This window comes from Bombina bombina, chromosome 4 (genome assembly GCF_027579735.1).
Source record: "Bombina bombina isolate aBomBom1 chromosome 4, aBomBom1.pri, whole genome shotgun sequence".
In the NCBI taxonomy this organism is placed as follows: domain Eukaryota; kingdom Metazoa; phylum Chordata; class Amphibia; order Anura; family Bombinatoridae; genus Bombina; species Bombina bombina.
Window position 1 is genome coordinate 459,895,929 of NC_069502.1, and position 19,060 is coordinate 459,914,988.

Here is a 19,060-nt window from a genome sequence, read left to right on the forward strand (position 1 = left end):
ATAGTTATTTACTAGCGGTTGAACTTAACTGGGAAACGCCTTGTGATGTGCTTTGGGTCTCTGGCAGAGATGTTTAAGCACAAATTTGTTTTTTTTTTTTTACACAAAATCAAGAGGTGTGTGCCTCTAAGAAATACCCGCTCACTCATTTGTTCAGTTAGAAACCAGTAGTGCATTTCTGCTCCTTTAAAAAAAAAAAAAAAAAAAAAAAAAAAAAAGATACCAAAAGAATGAAGCAATTTTGATAAAAGATGGAGCTTGCAACTTTAATTCCTTCTATATATTTTTCTTCATTTTCTTGCTATCTTTATTTGAAAAATCATGAATGTAAGCATAGGAGCTGGCACATTTTTGGTTCAGCACCTGGATAGTGCTTGCTTGATTGGTGGCTACATTTACCCACCAATTGGCAGGCGCTACCCAAGTTCTGAACCAAAAATGGACCAGCTCCTATGCTTACATTCACTATGCTTGCTTTGTGTGTGTTTGTTTTGGGGGGGGGGGGGTTAAGTGTAATATGCTTTACATACAATAGTTTTTGAACGCATATTTTTTCACTTTTGTGATAAAACGTTTTTAAAACCAAGCTTTATTATCTATCTTAATGTCATACTATACAAATGTGTGTTTTTAGCCCATACCAAAATGTATGCAAAGAGATTAAACAGTCGGCTCTAGAGCAGTAATGCCCTACTGGGAGCTAAATGAATACATCTGGTGAGCCACTGATAAGAGACAAATGTCTAACTACCAATCACCAGCTAGCTCCCAGTAGTGTAGAATATGTACACATTCATATTCAATAGAAAATCATGCAAATTTAATTTAGGCTTTCCTACTCAATTTAATGTTAGTCCCTTCCATGCCAGAGACCAACTGCACAGTATAGTTATGTTGAATTCAGCATTTTAATTGCTTCTTCATTTATTTTAGGCGTAATGCAGTTGATGCATTCCGCGTCAATGTCATCCACGCCCGGCAGCAGGTGCGTTCCCCCGTTACAAATATCGCCCGCACCAGTTTCTTCCATGTCAAGCGTTCTAACATCTGGTTGGCGGCTGTAACCAAGCAGAATGTCAATGCTGCCATGGTGTTTGAGTTCCTGTACAAGATGTGTGATGTAATGACTGCTTACTTTGGCAAGATCAGTGAAGAGAACATCAAAAACAACTTTGTTCTGATCTATGAGCTGCTAGATGGTAAGAGGCATGGGTCTGACATGGTTCTCAATGGAGCCTTATCAGCAAACATACTGCTGTAAAACAAAAAAGTGTTCGTCTAAAATGTTCCTACATGTGCAAATGAGAGAATTTACTTCTGTTAATTCTAGATAACCTGTAGTTTGTAACAGAAGCACATTTTAAATAAAAATAAAGATGCATAGAGGTAGCTGTTAATTAATACTGGTCTCTTCTGGGCAATTGTAGTAAAAGTTCAAGTTACTTTGACACCACACAAATAGCTGATAAAACAAGTACATTTTATTGGAGGGGGTCCCCATTTGAGCTATAGAATAGACTGTTCTTTTCTTCAGCTAGTGCAACACAACAAAAATATTTATATATCATATCCTATTCACTGTATACTGTGCTATTAAGGGGATATTTAATAAAATATACATTTGTTCATATCCCTGCTAATTGTTTTATAATAAAGGAGCTTTCTTACTGGTTCATCCAGCAAATCTATAATATAGAAGTCCTTTGTCAGCATCATTTGAAGGCAAGCATTTTCTCCTGAGTTAAAAACAAAATAAAAAAAAAAATCTCTGCTTGGTGTTTCTAGAGACTTGAAACCCTTGTTTTTAGCTTTAGTAGTAAGTGTTTGTTACTTGCAGAAATAGCCAAATTGAATTCAGCTGCTGAAAGTTTTTTTTTTTTTTTTTTTGGCCAAATTGTGTGTTCATTGTATTTCCTACATTATTCTTCTTTTTTTTTTTATTTATTTATTTTTAATTTATTTTTGTCTAGTTGCAACCAAAATGCATTTCAGTGTTTTTCATTTACTTTCCTTAATATCTCTTTTTAAAAGGCGTGCAATACCCTGTACAAAAAATAGGTTATTTCAAAAAGGTCTTAAGGTTGTGGCGGAAATTAAGAGAATACTGATTTTAAATATAAAATGACAAATGTGTTCCTGTATGGTCTTTGTTTACACACAACTTCCTTGTCAAGAAAAGGTGAACACTATAGTATGTTCCTTCCTTAGCTTGTGCATGTTTGTTTGTTGCATGATACTCACTATTACTATTTTTATTTTTTTATTATTAATACAATTCTGTAGAAATACTGGACTTTGGTTATCCTCAGAACTCAGAGACTGGTGCACTGAAAACTTTCATCACTCAACAAGGGATTAAAAGTCAGGTATGTTGTGATTATCTAAGTAAATCTACATTTTACTTTACAATTAGTGTGGGTTTCTTTTACCCCCGACTAGTGGCTTGTCAGTTGTCCTTTTATCACCATCCTGTTTCTTTGGATGTAAAAGTTTGTTTCATTTATACGTGTGTATGTATGGTTTTAGGCAGGTGTGAAAAAGGCTTTAAAGTAATAATGCTTTCAGAAATAGAAATGTTAAGTTTATTTTTTTGGAAAAGATAATCCCTTTTATTACCCATATCCAACACTCTTAATCTACTGCCTCGTTTCAGTTCTTCTGACAGACTTGCATTTTAGCCAATCAGTGCTGACTCATAAATAACTTTACGGGAGTGAGCACAATAATTTAAATAATGTGTGTATCTGTAAAGTGAGGTATACCTGTGTATGTGTGTATGTATGTGTATGTATATGTGTGTGTGTGTGTATATATGATGGCAGCACTCACTTGTCCTTTTACATGTGTACTTTTATTTGTGACGTTTCGGGGACCGTATCCCCTTCCTCAGAAAGAGAATACAAGTGAAATGCATTCCTTTATACAAACAACCAACCAATGAAACACAAATCCCACCCCCTGAGTGAAAAAAACGCCAAAAGGTTGTCATAGCAACCTCTCTAAACATACACACCCACACCCATCAGGACCACAACAGTTCTCATAGGATCCAATGTAAACAGAGCAAATGTGTTAATCACATTGCAAAACAACAAAAAATGCAATAGAGCAAAAAAGCAGGGAAGACCTTAATCTGTTCTAGAAGTACCTGCACAGGGAAATCATGCTATTAACGTCATGGATACAGACTCAATTACACAGAGTAGAGTGGACACATCCCACACCGTTCATGTACAAATATGCAGACACCGTAGTGTCACCTTTGCGATCCTCGCATTCACTTTCACAGACGGGGAGGCCAATGAAATGTTCACATTCAGGATTATGTACAAAATCAAATATAGTAATGCGCATAGTAAGTACCCTGGAGCTAGGCTGCTGCGTTCATGACAAGGACCGCAATACCAGCGTGTGTCACGGGGGGCGGTGCCTATTGCGTCATCGCGTTGACCAGCTGGAAACCAAACAGCTGTCAGTCGGAAAACACGCTTTTACTACCATACAGGCAGGATGCAGCAGTCATCATTTCACCAATATAGGAAAAGATACACACACTCACACACTCACTCACTCACTCACTCAATACACAGCAATACATACGGCACCAGAAACAGTAATACACGGTTACACAGGGGCATAAATTCAGTGTGATATAGCCAATATGGACATAAGTCTGTAAGAAGCAGAGAATGTGTGTACACCCCATTAGCTAAACGGCTTCAATATACAAGACTCCATGAGAAAATGCATAATGTACATAATCGAGAAATATGGTCTATATAAAAAATGAAATATGTACAATATGAAAAATATAACTTAACAATGCAAAAAAATGTAAAAAATAAACAAATGGGTTGAGTGGAAAGAGGATTAAGAATGATTACAAATGATGCGTATAGCACCCACAGGAGGGGACCCAATATATGTTGCATTAGGGACAAAAACAAAAGCAAAAAGAAGAGAGAATGAAGCACCCACTGACCAGAGGTGATATACACAGCCAACTGGATGACAAGTTGCTGTACACCATATTTCACAATTGTGGGAAACATCGTTCTTATACAAAATCTATGTATTTAAAATACAGACACACGCTAGAATGGCTCATGGACTCTCAGAAAGTAGAATCGCTGGACAAACTAATTAAAGAAAACAGTGCCAATCGAGCATTGAATTTATTCCATGTGGTTGTATAGTGTTTAATCAATATGTCCATTTTGCTTCAATTTGGAGGAGAATTCTATTCCTATCACCACCCCTTTTCAGAGGTGGGACATGGTCAATGAGGACAAAGCGAAGATCCGTGGGGTTATGTCCAGCCTCTAGAAAATGTCTTGCGACCAATTGGTCGCTCTTTTGGTCCTTGATCGCCGCTCTGATGGCCGAACGGTGATTCGCCATCCTTGTACGGGCGTCATCAGATGTTTTTCCTACATAGAACTTGGCACAGCTGCAACTCAGTAGGTAAATGGCAAACGTCATTGTGCATGTTAGTCGATGTCTAATCGTAAACTTTTTTTTCTTATGGGGGTGACTGAATGTTGCCCCTGGAAGCCTAGAATTACAAGTAGTGCATCCTATGCACCGATAGCATCCCAACTTTTTTGGTTGGAGCCAAGTGTGTTTTTGATAACAATGGCTAGGGTCTGTCTTCATGAGGAGATCCCTCAAACTGGTGTTCCTTTTGTAGCCAACCCTTGGTGGTGCCCAATTGGACAGTGGTAAGTTAGGGTCACCTTGCACAATGTGCCAATGTTGTCGAAGACTCATCCCAGTCAATTATGTACATTATGCATTTTTTCATGGAGTCTTGTATATTGAAGCCGTTTAGCTAATGGGGGTGTACACACATTCTCTGCTTCTTACAGACTTAGGTCCATATTGGGTATATCACGCTGAATTTATGCCCCTGTGTAACAGTGTAGTATTATTGTTTCTGGTGCCGTATGTATTGCTGACTGTGTATTCCATATGTGTGTGTGTATGTCCAGCGTGTTTTCCGACTGACAGCTGTTTGGTTTCCAGCTGGTCAAAGCGATGACGCAATAGGCGCCGCCCCCCGTGACACACGCTGGTATTGGGGTCCTTGTCATGAACGCAGCAGCCTAGCTCCAAGGTACTTACTATGCGCATTACTATATATGATTTTGTACATAATCCTGAATGTGAACATTTCATTGGCCTCCCCGTCTGTGAAAGTAAATGCAAGGATTGCAAAGGTGACACTACGGTGTCTGCATATTTGTACATGAACAGTGTGGGATGTGTCGACTCTACTCTGTGTAATTGAGTCTGTATCCATGACGTTAATAGCATGATTTCCCTGTGCAGGTACTTCTAGAACAGATTAAGGTCTTGGATACTTTTTTGCTCTTTTGCATTTTTTGTTGTTTTGCAATGTGATTAACACATTTGCTCTGTTTACATTGGATCCTATGAGAACTGTTGTGGTCCTGATGTCACGTGGTGTCTTGCCTGTCTATTGGGTGAGCTGTGTGGGTGTGTATGTTGTTAAGAGAGGTTGCTATGACAACCTTTTGGCGGGTTTTTTCACTCAGGGGGTGGGATTTCAAACGTTAATTATTATGGACAACTTATATGTGCGAAAGTATAGGAGGAGCAATACAGACATATACCCCTTAAAATCATAAGAGCCAAAGCAACAAGAAATAAACGTACTTATTTCTTTAGGAAAAAAGTTCAATTTCAAAAAACAGTTCTGTGTCATAAGTTGCAAGAGTGGAACAATGTAAAGTATCCTTAGTTAAGTTTGCGGTCCTACTTACAGGAGACACCCTCAATCCTATGAGGTAAGTCTGATGCGCAGCTTAGGTAATCCACTGGTAGATTCTTTCACCAATTTTTCTGTTAAGTAAGGTTCGTGCTCCTTTTGGAGTGCGATGTAGACTTTCTGAAGAGTCTATCCGTCGGTTTAGATTATAGGATCGAAAAGAAAAAGAGCAACATAGCGTAACTCTGTAAAACAATTTTTATTGAAGTGTGGAGAGTACAGAGTATCTACTTACATAGTGTGACCTCAATCTATATGAGGTATCACATTGGCAACAAGTACAATTAAAATTCCAATCCCAACAGTTGCGTTCAATAAAATGGGGTTTTAAAATATAGATCCCCGGGTTTGTCAAAATCTATCGGTGCCAAAAATGAAGCTAATACAAAGCACCAATGAGTATCGGGCTAATAATCAGATTAAAGTGCATGGAAAATATAAAATCCAATTGGAGATTTAGCCGTTAAAAAAATATATAGGAATGAGTGAGCAGTCGGAACACACTGAAACACCTGACGCGTTTCAAAGCTACTCAGAGCTTTTTCATCAGAGGTAAGTGTTGTGCTTTAATTCCGGTTGCCCTTTTAAACTTCCCGCCGTTTGCGTGGAAGGAGTGTGTGTCCCTCTGCTGCCTTCCTATTGGTTGATAAAAAAGTCACTTTGTAGGATATGTTTATAAAAAGTATATATTTATACTTAAAAATTGATTTTGTTGTCTAAAAATGGAAAATATTCTTTGTATATTAATTTGAGCCTGAAACGAGCTGTAGATGTAAAAATGTGTGCTGATGTTACTAATGTTAATTAGCCGCTATATTTTATGCTCTACCAGAACAAACTTTTAATCGTTCTTAAGAGCTGCCTTATTTTAATGTTGATTTACACTCTACCTAGCCCTGTTTAAATAAAGTTTCTTGCTGATTTTGCTCAATTATGCAATTTGCCTATAAAAAATCCCCTTATTTAATGTATATTTGTATATAAAAAAAGAATTTAATTTTTATTTACAGAAATGTTTTGTTTTTACAATCTGTAAGGTAAAAACGATGTGTATTCATTTTAACCCTAGTACTCTAATTGGGCGGAAAAAAAATTGCTGATAGGTAGTATTGCTGAATATCCGCTGGATTTATGTACTGCTTTAGATAAAAACACAATTTATGCTTACCTGATAAATTTATTTCTCTTGTGGTGTATCCAGTCCACGGATCATCCATTACTTGTGGGATATTCTCCTTCCCAACAGGAAGTTGCAAGAGGACACCCACAGCAGAGCTGCTATATAGCTCCTCCCCTAACTGCCATATCCAGTCATTCGACCAAAACAAGCCGAGAAAGGAGAAACCATAGGGTGCAGTGGTGACTGTAGTTTAATCTAAAATTTTGACCTGCCTTAAAATGACAGGGCGGGCCGTGGACTGGATACACCACAAGAGAAATAAATTTATCAGGTAAGCATAAATTGTGTTTTCTCTTGTAAGGTGTATCCAGTCCACGGATCATCCATTACTTGTGGGATAACAATACCAAAGCTAAAGTACACGGATGAAGGGAGGGACAAGGCAGGTACTTAAACGGAAGGTACCACTGCCTGTAAAACCTTTCTCCCAAAAATAGCCTCCGAAGAAGCAAAAGTAACAAATTTGTAGAATTTGGAAAAAGTATGAAGCGAAGACCAAGTCGCCGCCTTGCAAATCTGTTCAACAGAAGCCTCATTTTTAAAGGCCCAAGTGGAAGCCACAGCTCTAGTAGAATGAGCTGTAATCCTTTCAGGAGGCTGCTGTCCAGCAGTCTCATAGGCTAAGCGGATTATGCTTCTTAACCAAAAAGAAAGAGAGGTTGCCGAAGCCTTTTGACCTCTTCTCTGTCCAGAGTAAACAACAAACAAAGCAGATGTTTGACGAAAATCTTTAGTAGCTTGTAAGTAAAACTTTAAAGCACGAACCATGTCCAGATTATTTAAAAGACGTTCATTCTTTGAAGAAGGATTAGGACACAATGATGAAACAACAATCTCTTGATTGATATTCTTAGTAGATACCACCTTAGGCAAAAACCCAGGTTTGTACGCAGAACTACCTTATCTGCATGGAAGATCAGATAAGGAGAATCACATTGTAAAGCAGATAACTCGGAGACTCTACAAGCCGAGGAAATAGCCATCAAAAAAAGAACTTTCCAAGATTAAAGCTTGATATCTATGGAATGAAGAGGTTCAAACGGAACCCCTTGAGGAACTTTTAAGAACCAAGTTTAAGCTCCATGGGGGAGCAACAGGTTTAAACACAGGCTTGATTCTAACCAACGCCTGAGCGTCTGGAACATCCGCCAGACGCTTGTGCAAAAGAATAAACAGTGCAGAGATCTGTCCCTTCAAAGAACTAGCTGATAATACTTTCTCCAAACCCTCTTGGAGAAAAGATAATATCCATGAGTAACTTTTGGATTCACACCAATAAAGATATTAATGCCATATCTTATGGTAGATTTTCCTGGTAACAGGCTTTCGTGCCTGTATTAAGGTATCAATGACAGACTCGGATAAAATCAAGCGTTCAATCTCCATGCAGTCAGTCTCAGAGAAATTAGATTTGGATGATTGAAAGGACCTTGAAGTAGAAGGTCTCGTCTCAAAGGCAGAGTCCAAGGTGGAAAGGCTGACATGTCCACTAGGTCTGCATAAAAGGTCCTGCGTGGCCACGCAGGCACTATCAAAATCACTGATGCTCTCTCCTGCTTGATTTTGGCAATCAGTCGAGGAAACGGTGGAAACACGTAAGCCAGGTTGAAAGACCAAGGCGCTGCTAGAGCATCTATCAGCGTCGCTTCCGGGTCCCTGGACCTGGATCCGTAATAAGGAAGCTTGGCGTTCTGGCGAGACGCCATGAGATCCAGTTCTGGTTTGCCCCAACGATGAATCAATTGAGCAAACACCTCCGGATGGAGTTCCCACTCCCCCGGATGAAAAGTCTGACGACTTAGAAAATCCGCCTCCCAGTTCTCTACTCCTGGGATATGGATCGCTGATAGGTGGCAAGAGTGTTTCTCTGCCCAGCGAATTATTTTGGAGACTTAGGAGTTCGCTAAGGAACTCCTTGTTCCCCCTTGATGGTTGATGTAAGCCACAGTCGTGATGTTGTCCGACTGAAATCTGATGAACCTCAGGGTTAACTGAGGCCAAGCCTGAAGAGCATTGAATATTGCCCTCAATTCCAGAATATTTATTGGGAGGAGTGACTCCTCCTGAGTCCACGATCCCTGAGCCTTCAGGGAGTTCCAGACTGCACCCCAACCTAGAAGGCTGGCATCTGTCGTTACAATTGTCCAATCTGGCCTGCGAAAGGTCATACCTTTGGACAGATGGACCCGAGATAGCCACCAGAGAAGAGAATCTCTGGTCTCTTGATCCAGATTTAGTAAAGGGGACAAATCTGTGTAATCCCCATTCCACTGACTGAGCATGCAGAGTTGCAGCGGTCTGAGATGTAGGCGCGCAAACGGAACCATGTCCATTGCCGCTAAGCCGATTACCTCCATGCACTGAGCCACCGAAGGGCGCGGAATAGAATGGAGAACACGGCAAGAATTTAGAAGTTTTGATAACCTGGACTCCGTCAGGTAAATTTTCATTTCTACAGAATCTATCAGAGTCCCTAGGAAGGAGACTCTTGTGAGTGGGGACAGAGAACTCTTCTCGTTCACTTTCCACCCGTGCGACCTCAGAAATGCCAGAACTATGTCCGTATGGGACTTGGCAATTTGGAAATTTGAAGCCTGTATCAGGATGTCGTCTAGATAAGGGGCCACTGCTATGCCCCGCAGCCTTAGAACCGCCATAAGCGACCCCAGAACCTTTGTAAAAATTCTTGGGGCTGTAGCTAACCCGAAGGGAAGAGCCACAAACTGGTAATGCCTGTCCAGAAAGGCAAACCTTAGGAACCGATGATGATCTTTGTGTATCGGAATGTGAAGGTAAGCATCCTTTAGATCAACCGTAGTCATATATTGACCCTCCTGGATCATAGGTAGGATGGTCCGAGTAGTTTCCATTTTGAATGATGGAACTCTGAGGAATTTGTTTAAGATCTTTAGATCCAAGATTGGTCTGAAGGTTCCCTCTTTTTTGGGAACCACAAACAGATTTGAGTAAAATCCCTGTCCCTGTTCCTCCTTTGGAACTGGATGGATCACTCCCATAACTAGGAGGTCTTGCACACAGTGTAAGAATGCCTCTTTCTTTATCTGGTTGACAGATAATCGTGAAAGGTGAAATCTCCCTTGTGGAGTAGAAGCCTTGAAGTCCAGAAGATACCCCTGAGATATAATCTCCAACGCCCAGGGATCCTGAACATCTCTTGCCCACGCCTGGGCGAATAGAGTCTGCCCCCTACTAGATCCGTTACCGGATAGGGGGCCGTTCCTTCATGCTGTCTTAGAGGCAGCAGCAGGCTTTTTGGCCTGCTTGCCTTTGTTCCAGGACTGGTTAGGTTTCCAGGCCGTCTTGGACTGAGCAAAAGTTCCCTCTTGTCTTGTAGCAGAAGAAATTGATGCTGCACTTGCCTTGAAATTTCGAAAAGGCACGAAAATTAGACTGTTTGGCCCTTGATTTGGACCTGTCCTGAGGAAGGGCATGACCTTTACCTCCAGTAATGTCAGCAATAATTTCCTTCAAACCAGGCCCGAATAGGGTCTGTCCCTTGAAGGGAATGTTAAGTAGATTAGACTTTGAAGTCACATCAGCTGACCAAGATTTAAGCCATAGCGCCCTACGCGCCTGGATGGCAAATCCAGAATTCTTAGCCGTTAGTTTAGTCAAATGAACAATGGCATCAGAAACAAAAGAATTAGCTAGCTTAAGTGCTCTAAGCTTAAGTATGTCCTCCAATGGAGTCGTTGTCTGTAAAGCCTCTTCCAGAGACTCAAACCAGAACGCTGCAGCAGCAGTGACAGGAGCAATGCATGCAAGGGGCTGCAGGATAAAACTTTGTTGAATAAACATTTTCTTAAGGTAACCCTCTAATTTTTTTTTATCCATAGGATCTGAAAAAGCACAACTGTCCTCGACAGGGATAGTAGTACGCTTTGCTAAAGTAGAAACTGCTCCCTCCACCTTAGGGACCGTCTGCCATAAGTCCTGTGTGGTGGCGTCTATGGGAAACATTTTTCTAAAAAAATAGGAGGGGGGGGGGGGGAAACGGCACACCGGGTCTATCCCACTCTTTATTAATAATTTCTGTAAACCTTTTAGGTATTGGAAAAACCTCAGTACACACCGGCACTGCAAAGTATTTATCCAGTCTACACAATTTCTCTGGCACTGCAATTGTGTCAGTCATTCAGAGCAGCTAAAACCTCCCTAAGCAAAACACAGAGGTTCTCAAGCTTAAATTTAAAAGTAGAAATATCAGAATCAGGTTTCCCTGAGTCAGAGATATCACCCACAGACTGAAGCTCTCCTTCCTCAGCTTCTGCATATTGTGAGGCAGTATCAGACATGGCCCTTAAAGCGTCTGTATGCGCTGTATTACGCCTAACACCAGAGCTATCACGCTTTCCTCTAAATTCAGGTAGTCTGGCAAATACCGCTGACAGTGTATTATCCATGACTGCCGCCATGTCTTGTAAAGTAATCGCTATGGGCGTCCTTGATGTACTTGGCGCCATTTGAGCGTGAGTCCCTTGAGCTGGAGTCAAAGGGTCTGACACGTAGGGAGAGTTAGTCGGCATAACTTCCCCCTCGTCAGAATCCTCTGGTGATAAATTTTTTAAAGACAAAAGCTGATCTTTATTGTTTAAAGTGAAATCAATACATTTAGTACACATTCTCATATGGGGTTCCACCATGGCTTTTAAACATAATGAACAAGGAGTTTCCTCTATGTCAGACATGTTTGTACAGACTAGCAATGAGACTAGCAAGCTTGGAAAACACTTTAAATCAAGCAAATATAAAAAACGGTACTGTGCCTTTAAGAGAAACAAATTTTGTCAAAATTTGAAAAACAGTGAAAAAAGGCAGTAAATCAAACAAAATATTTACAGTGTATGTAATAAGTTAGCAGAGCATTGCACCCACTTGCAAATGGATGATTAACCGCTTAATGCAAAAAACGGATAAAAAAAACGAAATAAACGTTTTTTTAAAAGGTCACAACTGCCACAGCTCAGCTGTGGCCCTACCTTCCTCAATAAACAACTTTTGAAGCCTTTAGAGCCCTTCAGAGATGTCCTATAGCATGCAGGGGACTGCTGAGGGAAGCTGAATGTCTGTCTGTCTCTAATTTTAACTGCGCTAAAATAGGCCTCTCCTACTACAACAGTGGAAAGCCTCAGGAAACTGTTTCTAGGCAAAAATCAAGCCAGCCATGTGGAAAAAACTAGGCCCCAATAAGTTTTATCACCAAAGCATATATAAAAACGATTAAACATGCCAGCAAACGTTTTATATTGCCATATTATCAGAGTATATATCTCTGGTAGTAAGCCTGATACAAGTCGCTATTAAATCACTGTTTTTAGGCTTAACTTACATTTAATCAGGTACCAGCAGCATTTTCTAGTCCCTAGAGAAACTTAAAACTGCACATACCTCAATAGCAGGATAACCTGCACGCCATTCTTCCTCTGAAGTTACCTCACTCCTCAGACATATGTGAGAACAGCAGTGGATCTTAGTTACAAGCTGGTAAGATCACAGAAAACGCAGGCAGATTCTTCTTCTAAATACTGCCTGAGATAAAATAGTACAACTCCGGTACTATTTGAAATTAACAAACTTTTGATTTAAGAAAAAACTAACTATTTTACCACTCTCCTCTTACTACCTCCATCTTTGTTGAGAGTTGCAAGAGAATGACTGGATATGGCAGTTAGGGGAGGAGCTATATAGCAGCTCTGCTGTGGGTGTCCTCTTGCAACTTCCTGTTGGGAAGGAGAATATCCCACAAGTAATGGATGATCCGTGGACTGGATACACCTTACAAGAGAAAACCATTGAGTATCTTTAAAAATGCCTGATTTAACTATGTACTTACACACTGCCTAGCCTTTACTGGATGATAGGTATTGTGTTTTTTATATAAAGAATTCTTGTTGTTTTAGCTCAATTTGATTATTTAAGTAGATGAAATCTAATAGTATGTTTGGAGTTGCAGTGTGCCTGCATTTTAAACATAAAAGGGCTAAAAGTTTGCTTCATATGTCTTGTAAATTATCCTATTTATACACTGGTGGCTTTTATGGCTTTTATTTTCTCTATTTGAGAGGATGGGATATATATATATATATATATATATATATATATATATATATATATATATATATATATATATATATATATATTTTCCTGGAAAAAAAAACGGATGCACTCTCAGGTCTTTTTAGTGAAGAAAAAATCTTTAATGTAACGTTTTCAGGGACTTCCTCCCCGTCATCAGCATAAGTTTTGTGTCAAACAAGCAAATATTTAATTCAAAACATGTGATTTTAAACAATTTCAAATACCTGTGTTGAAATCAATGAGCTGGCGCATCTCCTGCGTTCCACTGTGTGCATATCGGAACTAACTACACTTCCTGTGTTTCCGGCAATTGGGGTCAATAACTAGAATAATAAAATTGCAACATAAAACTGTGCTTCAATATAAAATTAGTATGCAATACATATCGTGAAAGAACTTAAGTGTACCATTCTTGGTTGTGACATTAATGTGCTTTAAATTGTGATATCACTAAATCTGCTAAATGCTATTCTGTGTCCCTCTGTTCTTATTACAAAGCTAACGCGCAACACTTTTTTCGTTTCTTTATGCTACTCGCATATCTCTATCTGCAAGCATTTAGACTTGCTATTAGAGTATCTCTTTTGCCCAAGAAGTTTGTAATATTTATTGTCTTGCTGAGCGTCTGATTTGTTTGTCTGTGCTGCTATGGTAACCGGCTACTGCCAGATCTACTTGGCGCACTGGTCTATGGTAGTATTTGCACTCTAAAGACCGCTATAACAGAAAAGTTTTCCCCAATAGCAGGGGTTGGACCAACGTCCTCAAGTAGTAAATGACATGATTATTGCTGCTACTGTATGTGTGTATATTACACCAACATTAGCCACTAGAAGCAACTCGGGCACAATAAAGGTGAACCATAAAACTAAGACTTAAACACATTGAGAGGGGCATAAGGGAAAATAAAAATAAAAACGAACAACATAAATGCACAACTAAAAAAATTCAAACCAGTATTTAACAATATTTCATATATCTATGGTTTACACTACATGTATACCCCATAGTCTGGTGGACTTAGTCAAATGTCCGCAATGAAAAAATGTGCTATTAGCACTCAGTACTGTCTCTGTACTTCCTATTATCCGTGGTGGTCAACTGACTTGCTGTACCTGCATGCAAGTCTGCATATAGAATAGATCCCAGTCTCAGTTGTATGTCCATCCATGTTAGCTCTCAATGAGGCCTTTTGTTGGGTTTCATCTTCCCTTAGTTACATCTTTCTTTGGTAGGTTTGTCCTTTCTGTACGTCATTCCCAATTTCTTCTTGTAGACTTAAACACATTGAGAGGGGCATAAGGGAAAATAAAAATAAAAACGAACAACATAAATGCACAACTAAAAAAATTCAAACCAGTATTTAACAATATTTCTCCTACATTGGTGTGTCCGGTCCACGGCTTCATCCTTACTTGTGGGATATTCTCATTCCCTACAGGAAATGGCAAAGAGAGCACACAGCAAAGCTGTCCATATAGCCCCCCCTCTGGCTCCGCCCCCCAGTCATTCTCTTTGCCGCTCTGAACAAGTAGCATCTTCACAGGGATGGTAAAGAGTATGTGGTGTTAGTTGTAGTTTTATTTCTTCTATCAAGAGTTTGTTATTTTAAAATAGTGCCGGTTTGTACTATTTACTCTACAACAGAAAGCGATGAAGAGTTCTGTTAAAAGAAGAGTATGATTTTAGCACCAGTAACTAAAATCCATTGCTGTTCCCACGCAGGACTGTTGAAACAAGAGAACTTCAGTTGGGGGGAACAGTTTGCAGGCTTATCTGCTTCAGGTATGATCAGTCACTTTTCTAACAAGACCTAGTAATGCTAGAAGACTGTCAGTTTTCCCTTATGGGATAGGTAAGCCATTTTCTTAGACTCAGTTACAGAATTAAGGCTTATAACTTGGGCTCTATGCTGGTTGACACTATTGTGGGCTTAATCGATTGATTTTTATCATGTTTATTTGACATTTGGAGTGTTTGGCAAACTTTGAAACACTTTTGGGGACATTTATTTGCGCCTGGCAGTTGTTTAAACACCTAATCTTGTTAGAAAGGCCCCTTCACTCTGGAATGCAGAGGGAGGAGGCCTCATTTTCGCGCCTCAGTTGCGCAGTTACTTTCTCTAGGCAGTGCATGCAGCTTCATGTGAGAAGGTCCAGTGGCTTAGAAAAGGACTTAGAGAGGCTTATTACTGTTGTGAATAACCCCTAAGGAAGGTAAAAGCCGCAGCAAAGTCTGTGGCAGGGACTGTAGTGTGTTTAAACCGGTCAATTGTGATTATTAGCTCCGGTTTGGTCATTTAAGGGTTAAGAGACTTGAAATTTGGTGTGCAATACTTTTAAAGCATTAAGACACTGGGGTATAAGTTTCATAAAAATCGGATATTTCTTTGATGTTTTTTCAATCATTCAGAAATAAAGTGTGCCCTTTTTATTATTTAAAGAGACAGTAACGGTTTTGTTTAAAATTGTTTTTATTGCATTAAAAACCTGCCTAAGTCTGTTTTAACATGTCTGTACCTTCAGATAGCCTATGTTCTGTGTGTATGGAGGCCAAGGTGGTTCCCCCATTAAATGTATGTGCGAATTGTGCCATGGCGTCCAAACAGAGTAAGGACAGTACTGTCACATTTAATAATGTTGCCCAAGATGATTCTTTAAATGAAGGTAGTGGGGATAGTTCATCATCCTCTCCTTCTGTGTCAACACCAGCTTTGCCCGTGCAGGCGATACCTAGTACATCTAGCGCGCCAATGCTTGTTACTATGCAGCAATTAACAGCAGTAATGGATAATTCTCTAGCAGCTCTTTTATCCAAACTGCCAGCATTTCCTAGAAAGCGTGATTTCTCAGTTTTAAATACAGAGGATGAGCAAGTAGGCGCCGACGATTTATCTGTTATACCCTCACATCAATCTGAGTTGGCAGTGAGGGAGGGTCTGTCTGAGGGAGAAATTTCTGACTCAGGAAAAATTTCTCAGCAGGCAGAACCTGATATCGGGGCATTTAAATTTTAAGCTAGAACATCTCCGCGCTCTGCTTAAGGAGGTGCTAGCTACCCTTGATGATTGTGATACTTTGGTGATTCCAGAGAAGTTGTGCAAAATGGACAAATTCTTAGAGGTCCCAGTGCACGCTGACGCTTTTCCGATACCCAAGAGGGTGGCGGACATAGTGACTAAGGAGTGGGAGAAGCCAGGTGTACCTTTTGTTCCCCCTCCTATGTTTAAGAAAATGTTCCCCATTGTCGACCCCAGAAGGGATGCATGGCAAACGGTCCCTAAGGTAGAGGGGGTAGTTTCAACGTTAGCTAAGCGCACAACTATTCCTATAGAAGACAGTTGCGCTTTCAAAGATCCTATGGATAAAAAATTGGAAGGATTGCTTAAAAAGATATTTGTTCAGCAAGGTTTCCTTCTTCAACCAATTTCGTGCATTATTCCTGTCACCACGGCGGCGTCTTTTTGGTTTGATGAACTAGAAAATTCGCTCCAAAAGGAGACTCCATATGATGAGGTCATGGACAGAATTCACGCACTAAAGTTGGCTAATTCCTTTATTTTGGATGCTGCTTTTCAATTGGCTAAATTAGCGGCGTAAAATTCAGGTTTTGCAATAGTGGCGCGCAGGGCGCTTTGGCTAAAATCTTGGTCGGCGGATGTGTCGTCCAAAACAAAATTGCTTAATATTCCTTTCAAAGGTAAGACCCTTTTCGGGCCAGAATTGAAGGAGATTATTTCAGACATCACTGGGGGAAAGGGCCATGCCCTCCCACAGGATAGGCCTTTCAAGGCTAAGAATAAGTCTAATTTTCGTTCCTTTCGCAATTTCAGGAACGGACCGGTTTCTAACTCTGCAGCCTCTAGACAAGAGGGTAACACTTCCCAGCCTAAACCAGCATGGAAACCATTGCAAGGCTGGAACAAGGGAAAACAGGCCAAGAAGCCTGCTGCTGCTACCAAGACAGCATGAAGGGGTAGCCCCAGATCCGGGACCGGATCTAGTAGGGGGCAGACTTTCTCTCTTTGCTCAGGCTTGGGCAAGAGATTTTCCCGACCCCTGGGCACTAGAAATTGTCTCTCAGGGGTATCTTCTAGAGTTCAAGGAACTTCCTCCAAGGGGAAGGTTCCACATGTCTCGCTTATCTTTAGACCAGATAAAGAGACAGGCATTCTTACGTTGCGTAGGAGACCTATTAAAGATGGGAGTGATACACCCAGTTCCAACAGCGGAACAAGGTCTGGGTTTTTACTCAAACCTGTTTGTAGTTCCCAAAAAAGAATGAACTTTCAGGCCAATTCTGGATTTAAAAATTCTAAACAAATTCCTCAGAGTTCCATCATTCAAAATGGAAACCATTCGGACGATTTTACCAACGATCCAGGAGGGTCAATATGACTACCGTGGACCTAAAGGATGCATACCTGCATATTCCTATCCACAAAGATCATCATCAGTTCCTGAGGTTCGCCTTTCTGGACAAACATTACCAGTTCGTGGCTCTTCCGTTCGGTTTAGCCACTGCTCCCAGAATTTTCACAAAGGTGCTAGGGTCCCTTCTAGCGGTCCTAAGGCCGAGGGGCATTGCAGTAGCACCTTACCTAGACGACATTCTAATTCAAGTGTCGTCCCTTCCCAGAGCAAGGGCTCATACAGACATTGTTTTAGCCTTTCTCAGATCTCACGGGTGGAAGGTGAACATAGAAAAGAGTTCCCTGTTCCCGTCCACAAGGGTTCCCTTTCTGGGAACAATAATAGACTCTGTAGAAATTAAGATTTTTCTGACAGAGGTCAGAAAGTTAAAGCTTCTAAACGCTTGTCGAGTTCTTCAATCTATTACTCAGCACTCCATAGCTCAGTGCATGGAGGTAATAGGACTAATGGTTGCGGCAATGGACGTGGTTCCTTTTGCTCGAATTCATTTAAGACCATTGCAACTGTGCATGCATGGGGATTATGCAGACTTGTCTCCCCAGATTCAAGTGGACCAGATAACCAGAGACTCACTCCTCTGGTGGTTGGCTCAGGATCACCTGTCTCAGGGAATGAGTTTCCGCAGACCAGAGTGGATCATTGTCACAACCGACGCCAGTCTCTTAGGCTGGGGCGCGGTCTGGGGCTCCCTGAAAGCTCAGGGTCTATGGTCTCGGGAAGAGTCTCTTCTCCCGATAAACATTTTGGAACCGAGAGCGATATTCAATGCGCTCCTGGCTTGGCCTCAACTAGCGAAGGCCAGATTCATAAGATTTCAGTCGGACAACATGACGACTGTAGCGTACATCAATCATCAGGGAGGAACAAAGAGTTCCCTGGCGATGAGAGAGGTATCCAAGATCATCAAATGGGCGGAGGATCACTACTGCCATCTAGCTGCAATTCACATCCCAGGAGTAGACAACTGGGAGGCGGATTATTTGAGTCGTCAGACTTTCCATCCGGGGGAGTGGGAACTTCACCCGGAGGTCTTTGCCCAGTTAACTCAACTATGGGGCATTCCAGATATGGATCTGATGGCGTCTCGTCAGAACTCCAAGGTTCCTCGCTACGGGTCCAGATCCAGGGATCCCAAGGCGACACTAGTAGATGCATTGGTGGCGCCTTGGTCGTTCAATCTAGCTTATGTGTTTCCACCGTTCCCTCTCCTTCCCAGGCTTGTAGCCAGGATCAAACAGGAGAAGGCCTTGGTGATTCTAAAAGCTCCTGCGTGGCCACGCAGGACTTGGTATGCAGACCTGGTGAATGTCATCGGCTCCACCATGGAAGCTACCTTTGAGGCAGGACCTTCTAGTACAAGGTCCATTCGAACATCCAAATCTAGTTTCTCTGCAACTGACTGCTTGGAAATTGAACGCTTGATTCTATCTAAGCGTGGGTTTTCAGATTCGGTTATAGATACTCTGGTTCAGGCCAGAAAACCTGTAACTAGGAAAATTTACCATAAGATATGGCAAAAATATATCTGTTGGTGCGAATCCAAGGGTTACTCTTGGA

General features: G+C 40.9%; 1 protein-coding gene across 2 annotated transcripts in view; it reads left to right on the forward strand.

The window, feature by feature from the left end:
- Window positions 1-19,060, forward strand: part of AP2M1 (adaptor related protein complex 2 subunit mu 1) — a 237,324-nt gene that overhangs the window by 81,551 nt on the left and 136,713 nt on the right. For both annotated transcript variants that reach the window (XM_053710328.1, XM_053710329.1), the window contains exons 3-4: window positions 934-1,199; window positions 2,284-2,366. In XM_053710328.1, coding sequence (XP_053566303.1) covers window positions 934-1,199; window positions 2,284-2,366 — 349 coding nt within the window. The remainder of the gene's footprint in view (window positions 1-933; window positions 1,200-2,283; window positions 2,367-19,060) is intronic.